This window comes from Narcine bancroftii, unplaced genomic scaffold, assembly GCF_036971445.1.
Source record: "Narcine bancroftii isolate sNarBan1 unplaced genomic scaffold, sNarBan1.hap1 Scaffold_289, whole genome shotgun sequence".
Classification (NCBI taxonomy): domain Eukaryota; kingdom Metazoa; phylum Chordata; class Chondrichthyes; order Torpediniformes; family Narcinidae; genus Narcine; species Narcine bancroftii.
Genome location: NW_027212024.1, coordinates 90,779 through 103,963, shown reverse-complemented (window position 1 = coordinate 103,963; position 13,185 = coordinate 90,779). Strand labels below are relative to the sequence as shown.

Below are 13,185 nucleotides of genomic sequence, written 5' to 3'. Positions count from 1 at the left end.
AGGGGGGAGAGAGGGGAGACCCCCCAGGAATAGGGAAGACCCCTGGGAGAGGAGACTCCCATGGAAGGGGGCAGGGTAGGTCTGCCACTGATCCTCACCTTGTTCTGTCTACCACCCCCAGTCTCTAGGCTGAGTGAATCTCCCCACCACCCCTTGGGAGGACACGTAATATTGGCCATTGTCCTGCCACTCATCATGGTCCTGCTGCTGATTGGTGGGATCTACCTCTACTACACAAAGTGAGTGGGCAGGGCTAGAGAGGCATTGGGTGGGGCTAGATGAGCATAGGGATTGGCAAGAAGGGGCAGTACCATGGTAAGTGCTATAGGGGCTGTGGGTGGGGCTAAGGGTGGGTATGGCTAGAGGTGGTGGGTTTAGATGGACAGTGGGCAGGGCTAGATGGGCAATGGACTGAGTTGGAGTAGCAGTGGGTGGGGATATTGGTGGGTAGCTAAATGGATAGTGGGTGGAACTAGGCATTGTCTGAGGGAGGTGGGAGGAGCTATAGGGTCAGTGGTGGTTGGGGCCTGAGGGAGATAGGCAGGGCTATGCCAGCAGTGGGCGGGGCCAGAGCAATAGTGGGCAGGGTTAGATCCTGTTGACAGGTTCTGAACGGAGTGGGTGGGGTGAGAGCGATGGCAAAGGTGGGTAACCACTGCGGGGTTGATCAGTGAGGGTCCGGGGAGGGGGAGGGGAGGGAGAACCAAGGGGAAACTTAAGAGACATGTCCCGACCTCTTCTCAAATCCACAGGTTCCAAGGAAAAACCTTCTTCCGGATCCCACTCTCCAACTCGCACCCCTACAGTCCCATCACCGTGGAGTCTGACTTCAGCAACCCCTTGTCTGAGGCAGGAGTGAGTATCAGACCCTCTTCCCCCGTCCCGACCCATGCAGACCTTCCCCCCATCCCACACAGACCCTCCTCCCATCCCACGCAGACCCTCTCCCGTACTGTGCCACACAGACCCTCCCCATCCCATCCCACATAGACCCTCCCCCCATCCCATCCCATCCCATCCCACACAGACTCTCCCCCATCCCATCCCATCCCATCCCAGCTCACGCAGACCCCCAGGGTGAGACACAGAGTGAAGCTCCCTCTCCCCCCTGTCCCTTCACACACTCCCAGGGTGAGACATAGGATGAAACTCCCTCTGCATTGTCTCACACATGTTGTTCCTCCCTGTACAGGAGACCCGTGAGTACGAGGTTTCGATCTGACGACCCTTCACGCTGTCTGCCATTGGAGTCTCCATCATCTCTCTGATTTATCGGAATTTACTCAATCATCCTCAACCTGATTGTTCCCTCCTATCCCCTTTCTCCTTCTCTCCTACCTGTCTCCCCTCCCCTACATCTCTCCTCCCCTCTCCCCATCTCTCTCCTGTCCCTTCTCCCCAACTCCCTCCTCTCCTCCATCCCCTCCCTTCCTTCTCCACCCTCCCCTCCTTTCTCCCGTTCCTACCCCTCCACCCTGCTCCTCCCCCTCCTCTCCTCTCTCCTCCCCTCTCTCCCTCCCCACTCTCTCTCCCCCCTCCCTCTCCCCCCCTCTCTCCCCACTCTCCCTCCCCTCTACCCCCAGTGTGATCATCATACGGATTGGGACTGTTGTAATCTGATTGCAGACCCGGTGTAGATGAACGCCCAATATAAATGGGAGGAGTGGGGTCCGTGGGGTGAGGAGTGGGGTCTGCGGGGAGAAGGCGATGAGTCCATCAGGCATGAGCGGTACGTGGGGTCAGGCACGAGTGAACAGCAAGGGTCAGGATCCATTTAGTATGAATGGGAAGGGGTGGGGACTGTTGAGCATGAATCCTGGGGCTCATGTTCCTGGTTCCTCCATCCCAGGACCCACCCTCTGCTCCTCTGCCCTGGGGCCCCTCACTGGTTCCTCTACCCTGCGGCCTGTACCCCTACTTATCTGCTCCAAGGCCCACCCCTGGCTCCTCCTCTCTGGGACTCACCAGCAGCACCTCCACCCTAGGACCGACCATCGGCTCCTCCACCCAAGGTCCCACCCTGGGACCTGCCCACGGTTCCTCTACTCTGGGCCCTCACACACCCTGTCCCCGTGGGGTGATTGGGAGGCTGCCTCGGGCGTCCTGATCCAGGAACACCCTGGGGTTCTTCCAGTCTCCATGGGCCTCCATTCACTGCCACATCATGTTTGAACTGTGATCATTTCATCTGAACTGTGAACGATTAAACAAACCATGATTTGTACAAACTCTTGGCTGCTCTCTCCACCTCTCACACATCTCTCCCCACCCCCAGCTCCCTCACTCCTCTCCCTCCCCCTCTCTCCTCTTTGCTCTTCCCCCCTCTCTCTCTCCCCCTCTCTCCCTCCCTCTCCTTCTCTCTCTCTGTCTCATTAAATGATTCCTACTCAGTGGTTCCTTTTTGATCAGAATGTAATCTAGAACAGTCCCAAAATCACTACATTATCATGCCAGAGGCTTGGGATCCTATGGAAAGTGATTTCCCCAAAACCTTTTCCATGTGTAGAGGTCTGTGAGGGATCCCTCTTCCCTTCCCCTGGTAGATTTAGTCTGTGTCCACTCCATCCAAAATGTTATCCACCCACTGTTTAGAGGTGAGGGGAGTGAGGGAACATTCTTCCCTTTCTGTGTGCAGTTAGTCCATGGACTCTGCACTTAACACATACCCTATCCCCCTCCTACATCAGGGGTGTGAGGGAACACTCCTTCCCTGGGTGGGGGTTAGTCTATGTACTCTGCATCTGACATGTTACCTGTCCCGCTCTTACAAGTCAGGAGCATGAGGGAAATCTAGTGCCCTTTCCCGAATGGAGTTAGTCCCTGCACTCTGCATCCGACTCATTATCTATCCCCCCAACCTACAGGTCAGGAGAGCGAGGGAACACTCAACCCTTCTCTGAGTGGAGTTAGTCCCTGCACTCAGCATCAGACACATTATCTATCCCCTGCCTACAGGTCAGGAATGTGAGGGAAAACAAGGGGGACCCAGTCAGTACAAAATGAAAGTAATGTCTCCTCACTGATGATCAACACAGGTGCACCCCAAGGATGTGCACTTAACCCACTGTTCTACTCATTATACACCTTCGACTGTGTGGCCAGGCACAATTCCAATGCCATCTCCAAGTTTGCTGATAACACCACAGTTGTCGGCAGAATCACAGACGACAACGTGGAAGTGGACAGGAGGGAAATGGATCAGCTCATTGAATGGTGTTACATCAACAACCTTGTGCTCAATGTCAGCAAAACTGAGGAGATGATAGTGGACTTCAGGAGGGAGTTGGGGGAGCACGACCTGATTCTCATCGAGGGCTCAGTAGTGGAGAGGGTCAAGACGTTTAAATTCCTGGGCATCAACATCTCCAAGGAATTGTCCTGAAGCCTCCACGTCGATGCCATCATGAAGGCGGCTCGCCAGTGACTAGACTGTGTGAGGAGTTTGAGGAGATTCGGTCATCACCAAAGACTCTCGTAAACCTCAACAGGTGGACCGTGGAGAGTATTCTGGCCAGTTGCATCACTGCCCAATACGGAGGTGCCAACTCTCAGGACAAGAATAAACCCCAGAGGGTTGTGAACTCGGCTACGACATCAGGGGAACCAGACTTCACTCCATCGAGGACCGACATGAGGCGGGGTCTTTAAAAAAAGCACCCTCTCTCCTCAAAGACCCCCGACCACCCAGACCAGGCCCTCTTCACTCTGCTACCATCGGGGAAAAGGTCCAGGAGCCTGAAAACGAGCTACTCAGAGGGACAAGGACGGCTTCTTCCCCTCCGCACCAGATTCCTGAATGAATGATGAACCACAGACGCTGCCTGACTTTTTGTGCACTGCTGTTTTTTAATGTTTAAGATGATTATAATATGAAAGTTTGCTGCCACAAAACACCGATTTTTATGGCTTGAATATTCTCATTCTATGCAAGAGGTCATTTCTTCACCCAGTCAGCTGCAGGGGCTGGGAGTCGGGCGATGTCTGGTATTGGGTGGCAGAAGGGAAGAAGCTGCTTTCGTACCACTGGGTGCTCATCTTCAGGCTCCTGCACCCCCTTCCTGGTGGTAGCAACAGTGTGAAGAGGGCAGGGCCTTGGAGGGGGGGTTGAACACAGTTTGGTGCCAGACATTTTGGTGTCCCCCATTTAGGATCTAGTCAGCGGATGGGTGCGCTCCCCGCGCAGACTGTGCCCATGCCCGGCTTCCCGCCCTCATCCCACTTAATGCCAGCTGGCCAACTCCTGCCGGGAGACTGGTGTTGCAAAAACTCCCAATAGCAAACAAGGGACTCTCCCTCCCCAGGTAACACTATCCCCCCTCCCCCGGATAGAATCATTTCATATACAATTAAAATTATGATCAATGCCATGTCCGCTGACAAATGTGAGCGCCAAAATGTCCGATTCTGTGGCTAGGATGGGTGCATGGAATACGCTGGCAGCAACGGTGGTGGAGATAGGTTCGCTAAAGGCCTTTGAAGAGACAACAAGCCAGATCCATTGGACTGCCATCAGGAAATTCTCGCCAGCGGTTGGATAGGCTAGTAGGCCAGCACAACCCTGTGGGCTGAAGGGCCTGCACTGGGGCTTTTGACATTCCGCGAAGCTATGAATGAATTTGACTCGGACAAATTGTGGAAAATATTATTCTAGAGCTTATAAAAACTTTATAATGATTGTCCATCAGTTCTCTTTGTATAGCGGCCCGGTCGGCCCAAGGCCTTTACAGTGCCAACGATTGGAACTGGGGCTTGAATCCCTTGCGCTCTGTAGGGAGTTCTCCCCGTCACTGCATTGGGGTTTTCTCCCGGGGGGGGGCTGTTCCTCCCACCATTAGAAACGTACCGTGAGGTTAACGGGGTGTAAATTAGGCGGCAGTGGCTTGTGGGTCAAAAGGGCCTGTTACTGTGCTGTATGACTTCATTTAAATTTAAGTAAATGTGATGCTTTTTGTACAATATATCCAACCCTAGGATAACTTTTTTAACCATACGCCCTGATCAGTTGACGTGTGAACTTAAGAGTCTGGATGAACAGAGGGACCTTGGGATCCAAATCCATACATCCCTCAAGGTCGCCAGGATAGTTAAGAAGACGTGGGATGCTGGGCTTCATTATTCAGGGAACTGAGTTCAAAAAGATTTGCATCTAAACTAATATCCTTGTGGGAAGGTTTACTAGTGTTGCTCCGGTGGGTTTAAACTAGATTTGCAGGGAACCAGAGCAGATAGAGGAGTGGAGGTGGGAAAATATGATGTGAAAATTACCTGCTCCGCTAGAAGTTGACGGGTTGCACGTGGCAGAAATGTTCTAAAATGCATCTATTTCAATGCAATGTGGGAAAGGCAGACAAGCTCAGAGCATGGATTGGCACGTGGAATTCTGACATCATGGCCAATTGTGAAACTTAATTGCCCAGGACTGGCAGCTCAATGTTCCGTTCCATCATCAAACTACAGGAAGGATATCAGTAAGATTGAGAGAGGGGAGAAAAGATTTACTAGGATGTCGCCTGGACCCCAGGAACTGAGTTACAGGGAAAGGTTCAACAGGTTAGGACTTTATTCCCTGTAGTGTAGAGAACGAGGGGAAATTTGATCGAGGTGTTTAAAATGATGAGGGGGACAGACAGAGTAAATGTAGGTCGGCTTTTCCCACTGAGGGTGGGTGAGATACAAACCAGAGGACACGGGTTGAAGGTGAAAGGTTTAGGGGGAATTTCTTCACGCAGAGAGGGGTGGGAGTGAGGAACTAGCTGAAGGGGTGAATGTGAGCTCAGTTTTAACATTAATTTGGATAGGTACATGGTTGGGAGGGGTATGGAAGATGCCATGTTTGTCGGCAGAATCACAAACGGCAACAAGGAAGGGTACAGATGGATCAGTTCGTTGAACGTGGTCAATAAACTTCTGCTCAATGTCAGCAAAACCAAGGAGATGATGGTGGACTTCAGGAAGGAGTTGGGGGAACATGACCCAGTACTCATTGAGGGCTCAGCAGTGGAGAGGGTCAAGATCTTTAAATTCCTGGATGTCAACATCCAGGATCTGTCCTGGAGCCTCCACGTCAATGCCATAATGAAGAAGGCTTGCCTGCGGCTAGACTGTGTGAGGTGTCTGTATGTCACTGAAGACTCTCGTAAACCTCTACAGGTAGACTGTGGAGAGCATTCTGGCCAGTTCTGTCACTGCCTGGTACGGAGGCACCAACTCTCAGGACAAGGATAGAGGGTTGTGAACTTGGCTGTGACATCACAGGCACCAGACTTCACTTCATTGAGGACGTCGACATGAGGCGGAGTCTTAAAATACCCGCCACCCCCCAGGCCAGGCCTTTTTCACTCTGCTACACTCAGTGGCCACAAGGACAGCTTCTTCCCCTCTGCCATCAGACTCCTGAATGATCCACAGACGCGGCCTAACTTTTCACTGTTATTTTTATAGTAATGTTGTAAAATGGTTATAATATCAATGTTTGCCCTGTGACGCTGCTGCAAAACAACATATTTCATAACTTGTTCAAGACGAATGATCCTGATTCTGGATGGCTATGGACTGGGTGCGGGACAGTGGGATGAGGCAAATGGTTTGCCACAGACTAGAAGGGCTGAAGGGTCTATTTCTGTGCTATAATGTTCTGTGGTTCTAAGAATGAGGAGCTCATGTTGCAACTCTACAAATCTCTGGTGAGACCCCACTTGGAGAATTGTGTTCAGTTCTAGTCACCTCATTACAGGAAGGATGTGAAAGTTACGGAGAGGGAGCAGAGGAGATTCACCAGGATGATGTCTGGATTAGGAAACAAGTCTGATGAGGCAAAGTTGGCACAGCTGGGACTTTTCTCTTAGGAGCGTAGGACGAGAGGAGACTTGATAGAGGTTGACAGGATTCTTGGAGGCATCAACAGGGTGGACGGCCAGCGCCTGTTTCCCAGGGAAGGGACAGCAAATACCAGAGGACATCTGTACAAAGTGAAGGGAAGTAAGTTCAGGGAAAACATCAGGGGTAAGTGTTTTACAAAGAGCACTGTGGGGGCCTGGAATGCCTTGTCGGGGATGGTGCTGGAGGCTGAAACATTGGGGACATTTAAGAGACTCTTAGGCAGACACATGGATGAAAGAAAAATAAAGGGTTACGGGGCAGGGAGTGTGAGAGATAATAGAATATAGGAAGTAAAGCTAGTATGAATGAAATAAGGAAGACTGGACTAGAGGAAGTTAAGTAAGTGCTGAGTAGGGATGAATTCCGATAAGAGTGTGAGGAAGGGTTACGCAAGTATAATAGAAGGGTCTTATAGTGATATCCTGGGGGTTGAGATGTGTGAACAACAAAGGCAGATTCATGAATAAGGACAATGACATGATGGGACCCAGCCCATGGTCTTTCAAGTTTGCAGAAACTGCAGGTAGGCAGACAGAATTACCAAATGCCAAACCAATCCAGGAGGCAGAAGAATGTTAGGGGGGGAGGGTACCTCTACACTGAAATGAACTGTATAAAAGTTGGGTGAGCCCCAGTATCTGTGTGTATTCCCATGGTAAGGGGAAGCACCCAACTTTGCACTGTTGTACAATAAATGTTCTTTCTTCTCAATTTTTGTCTCAGGCGAATTCTGTGAAGGTACTTCTGTTTCTAACAAATGGGGGCTCATCCGGGATCCCACTCCCTCCACTGACAGAGTGCCCGACGACGGGGGTAGGTGCACCCCAGCTGATTCAGCTGGACTCCCGGACGACGGGTGACTGGTCAGTGGACGAAGTGAGTGATATCCGAGAAGAGGCATTGAGAACAAACGACGGGAGAACGTTAAGGAAGCGCGCTAGGAATAGCTAATGGATCCTAGTAAGAGGAATTTTATTTACCTGCTAGTATGGGAGGAGTAAGTAGCAAGGGAAATAGTCCTAAAGAAGGACGGGAAGATCAGATACCTAAACATAGTCCGTTAGGATTAATGTTATCTGATTGGGGTGCGGGGAAAACCCATGGGAAAGATAAACAGACCATGGTCAGGTATTGCTGTCAGGAATGGGTTAAGAATCCGATAAAAGGGAGTTCGGTATATTGGTCAAAGTTCGGATCCGACGAGGACTGGATGTGTTAGGCATTGAACATCTGGCTCTACCAAAATCAAGGAGGTAATACTGAGAGCAGAGAATATGCAGCCTGTTGGCTCAGTGGATCGTTTGATCAAATGATTTTGAGCGAAAAGGAATGTAAGAACAAGAAGGATGAGGAACCTTTTGACCCTGAAATACAAGGATGGGATGTGTTACATTCCCTTCCTCCACCTTATGCTCCCCCTGTGCCGGCTCCTATCTCCCCCCTCTCACCTACGCTTTACCCTTCTTTACCTTCCCCTCCTCCTCCACAGTTAGAGACAGAAGAAGAAAGTAGGGGTGGTATGATGACCCGCTCACAGAGTTCAAGATTACCGCCTCAATTGACACGAGAGGGAGGAGACTTTGATTATGATGGTCATTCAGAACAGTGTGAGACCCTTTGGGAGGGAAAGGCAGAACCCTTGGCAGTCAAGGAAGTTGTGGAGGGACAGCAGGGAAATGTTAGGAGCTGTGTGCCAGCTCCTGGACGTTGGGAGGAGCGCCAGGAGTGGGGAAGTAGAGACCAGAGCAGAGGCAAGGGTAGAGGAGAATTCTGGGGATGATGTCCATTCCCGGGACCCCGTGGAGACCCTGATAGAAATTGGGAAACAGGAGCATTAGTTTGCTATTATTGTAAAAAGGAGGGACACTTTAAGAGGGAATGCCCAATGCGAGCCAGGGAGATGCGATCTTATGCATTGGTGGAGGCAGATTATGAATAGGGGGATTATGGTTCTCAGTCAATACACACCGTGGGGCTGCACGGAGAACCATTGGTAAATTTAAGCATAGGACCCCACGGTGACGAGATGACTTCTAGTAGATTCTGGGGCAGCCCGGTCTAGTATATTACAATGGCCCGAGGGTGTTAAAACAGAAGGGACAGTGATGATTTCGGGAGTGGGAAGAAGAGACTTTACGGTCCCTATACTAAAGAATGTAAGGATACAAATGGGAGAAAAGATAATAACAGAGGATATTTAACTAGTTCCCCAACCTGGAGTTTGCTTGTTGGGACGGGATTTACAGGACGAATTGGCTATCGGTACCAGACCACAGGGATCAGGTTCGGGGTTCAATTTTATGTACTAACAGAGGAGGATCGGGAACTAATAAATCCTAGAGTATGGGCAAAAAGAGGCAATAGAGGAGGGTTAGATGTTCGTCCCCTGCAAGTTACTTTAAAAGACCCTGACCAAGTAATTAGACGAAATTCCTATGGCTGGCCGAAAGGGGCTGCAGCCAGTAATTGACCAATTGGTGAAAGATGATATACTCGAACCTTGTATGTCATCTTTTAATACCCCAATTTTAACGTGCTGGAAGGTGGCTTACTGATTCTAGAATGTTAAAGTATGAAGCGATTCTCATGGATAGGGATGATTTGACACTGATTATGAACAAAGAACAGAATCCAGCCGCCTTCTTGGTTTCTCCAGATTCTGATACTCTCCCCAATGATTTAGAGCATGTATGTTTAGAAGTGATCGATTTACAGACAAAAATTAGAGATGATTTAAGTGATGAACCTTTACGGGAGGGTGAAAGATGGTTTATTGATGGATCTTCCTGGTGCATTGATGGCATTCGTTATAGCGGATATAGTATAGTGGGGAATGAAGGAGTTGTGATTGAAGCCGGTCGTCTTCCCGGTCATTGGTCGGCACAATCCTGTGAATTATATGCCCTCTGTAGAGCTCTCCAGGGTTTAGAGGGAAAGGTGGGCACAATCTATACTGACTCAAAGTATGATTTTGGTGTAGTACACACCTTTGGAAAGATTTGGAAAGAGCGGGGAATGATAACTGGGAAAGGACAAAAGTTGATCCATGAAAACTTAATTGTTCAATCCTTAGATGCTCTTATGTTACCTGAGGAGATAGCTGTAGTTCATGTACGGGGCCATCAACTTATTGACAGTCCTGAAGCACAGGGGAACAGACGGGCAGATGAAGCTGCCAAACAGGCTGGACTCACAGAAAAAATAGACATGCAGCTGTTACTCACCACCCCACATGAGGTTCAAAAGACTCCCATCTTTTCACAGGAAGAGGAGGTTTATTTGAAAGACCAGGGAATGTGTCAAACTGCCGATAGGTTGTGGTGGATCATTTTACTCGATGGGTTGAAGCTTTCCCGACCCCTAATGATCGTGCTAGCACCGTTATCCGGTTATTACTAGAGTCTGTTATTCCGCATTATGGCATTATTCAAACCATTGACTCAGATCGAGGTACACATTTTACCTCTCAGGTACTCCAGGGTGTGTGCAAAATCCTGGGAATAGATTGGCAGTTACATACCCCATGGCACCCCCAGAGTTCAGGCCGTGTTGAATGGATGAATCGGACCCTGGAAAATCAACTCACTCGACTTCATGAGGAAACTGGGCTCTCCTGGATTAAATGCTTACCCCGAGCTTTAATTAGCACTCGCACAGCTCCTCGTTAGGACCTTGCTGTCTCACCATATGAAATTCTGAGAGAAGAGTAAAACTAATATGAAAATATGAGATGAAGAAAGCTAGTATGGATATATGTGTAATGAATAAAGCCAGTATGAATAGGATAAGGGTAGATAATAGAATGTAGATAAAAAGAAGTTAGTCTGAATAAGATAAGGTATGAAAGAAACTGTAACATTCCACATATGTAATTAGTAAGCCTTAGAACAGAATTAGCAAGTTCTGCATATAAGAGTTAGTAAGCCCTGAGGGTTGAGAAGGTGTGAATAAGGACAAAGGCAGGTTTGTCAATAAGGATAATGACATGATGGGACACAGACAGGATACCCCCTGGTCCTCCAAGTTCACAGAAAGCACGTATGCAGACAGGATTGCCTAATGCCAAACTTATCCAGGAGGCAGAAGAATGTAAGGGGAAGGGTACTTCTATACTGAAATAAACTGTATAAAAGTTGGATGAACCCCAGTGTGTGTCTGTATTCCCATGGTAAGGGGAAGCACCCAACTTTGCATTGTTGTATAATAAATGTTCTTTGTTCTCAATTTTTGTCTCGAGCAATTTCTGTGAAGGTACTTCTGTTTCTCACAAATGGGGGCTTGTCCGGGATCCCACTCCCTCCACTGACAGAGTGCCCAACGACGAGGGTAGGTGCACCCCGGCTGATTCAGCTGGACTCACGGACGACGGGTGACTGGTCAGTTGATGAAGCAAGTGATATCCTAGAAGAAGCATTGAGAACAAACGACGGGAGGACGTTAAGGAAGCGCGCTAGGAATAGCTACTGGATCCCGGTAAGAGGAATTTTACTTACCTGTTAGTATGGGAGGTGTGAGTAGCAAGGGAAATAGTCCTAAGGATGGGACGATCAGATAACTAAGCAAAGTCTGTTAGGATTAATGCTATCTGATTGGGGTGCGGGGAGAACCCGCGGGAAAGACAAACAGACCATGGTCAGGTATTGCTGTCTGGAATGGGTTAAAAACCCGACAAAAGGGAATTCAGTATATTGGCCAAAGTTCGGATCCGATGAGGACTGGATGTGTCAGGCATTGAACATCTGGCTCTATCAAAATCAAAGATATAATATTGAGAGCAGTGAATATGCAGCCTGCTGGCTCAGTGGATCGGTTGATCAACTGGTTTTGAATGAAAAGAAATGTAAGGACAAGAAGGATGAGGAACCTTTTGTCCCTGAAACACAAGGATGGGATGTGTTGCATTCCCTTCCTCCATCTTATGCTCCTCCTATGCCGGCTCCTATCTTTCCCCTCTCTCCTATGCTCTACCCTTCTGCACCTTCCCCTCCTCCCCCACAGCTAAAGAACGGAGAAGAAAGTAGGGGTGGTATGATGACCCGTTCACAAAGTACTAGATTACCACCTCAATTGACAAGAAAGGGAGGAGACTTTGATTCAAAACAGTGTGAGACCCTCTGGGAGGGAAGGGCAGAACCCTTTGATTCATTTCCCAGAGAGCAGGAATCTAGACATTATAAAGGAGAGGATAAGCCAGAAATTAACTGGATGAGACCTTTACGGGAAGTTCCCATGGGAGGGGGTCTCGGTTTCGTAAATGTGCCCCTGACTAGTACGGAGGTGCGTAACTTTAAGAGAGAAATTACCTCCCTGATAGAGGATCCTTAGGGATGTGCCGAACAATTAGATCAATTTTTGGGACCAAATATATATACATGGGATGAGTTAACATCGATCTTTAGGGCTCTGTTCACTTTGGATGAATGTGGAATGATTCGCCAGGCAGGGATTAGAGTCTGGGATAGGGAACACCAAGGGGGACCAGAGGCGATATCTGGGGAACTTAAATTCCCCCTGGCAAAACCAAATTGGGATAAGAATACTAATGATGGTCGCACATTAATGGAGGAATATAGGGTTAATCTGATAAAAGGAATCAAGGAATCTGTTCCAAAGGGACAGAATTTTAAGAAAGCATTTGAGGTTCCCCAAGGTCCCGAGGAGACCCCCTCTGCATTTCTGAATAGATTGTGTTCGGCCATACAGCAATATGGGGGTCTGGATATAGAATCCCCAGCAGGTGAACAATTGGTATTAATGGGCTTCGTTACAAATTCAGCCCCAGACATTAGAAGGAAATTGCAGAAGACTGAGAATTGGCATGAACAGGGAATAAGACAGCTTTTACAGATCGCACAAAGGGAATACATCCAGAGGTCTGAGGATAAACAGAGAGGAAAGGCTAAGATTTTGATGCAGGCAGTCAAAGAAGTTGTGGAAGGACAGCAAGGAAAGGGTAGGGGCTGCAGCCAGTAATTGACCAGTTGGTGAAAGATGGTATACTTGAACCTTGTATGTCACCTTTTAATACCCCTACCCATGAGGCTAACGACCAGTACATATCCAAATATTTAAAGGGACTTTCTGCCTCTCTATACGAATTAAAACGGAAGGGTTTATTAGCTCAAAACCCACCCCTGGAGCATCCTATTCATTTTATTAAATCTGGTGATTGGGTATATGTAAAAGCATGGCAAGATCACCAACTAAAACCTGTCTGGGACGGCCCCTATTGTGTACTTTTGATTACAGACACTGCAGTGCAAACGAAAGAAATTGATAATCTACCCTCCACCTGGCGTGCTGTCC

General features: G+C 48.8%; 1 protein-coding gene across 1 annotated transcript in view; it reads left to right on the top strand.

Annotated features, from left to right (window-relative positions):
- Positions 1-2,393, top strand: part of sez6l2 (seizure related 6 homolog (mouse)-like 2) — a 118,262-nt gene extending 115,869 nt beyond the window's left edge. The window contains 3 exon segments of the mRNA XM_069912993.1: positions 122-239; positions 753-855; positions 1,193-2,393. Coding sequence (XP_069769094.1) covers positions 122-239; positions 753-855; positions 1,193-1,222 — 251 coding nt within the window. The 3' untranslated portion in view covers positions 1,223-2,393.
- Positions 2,394-13,185: the final 10,792 nt, after the last annotated feature.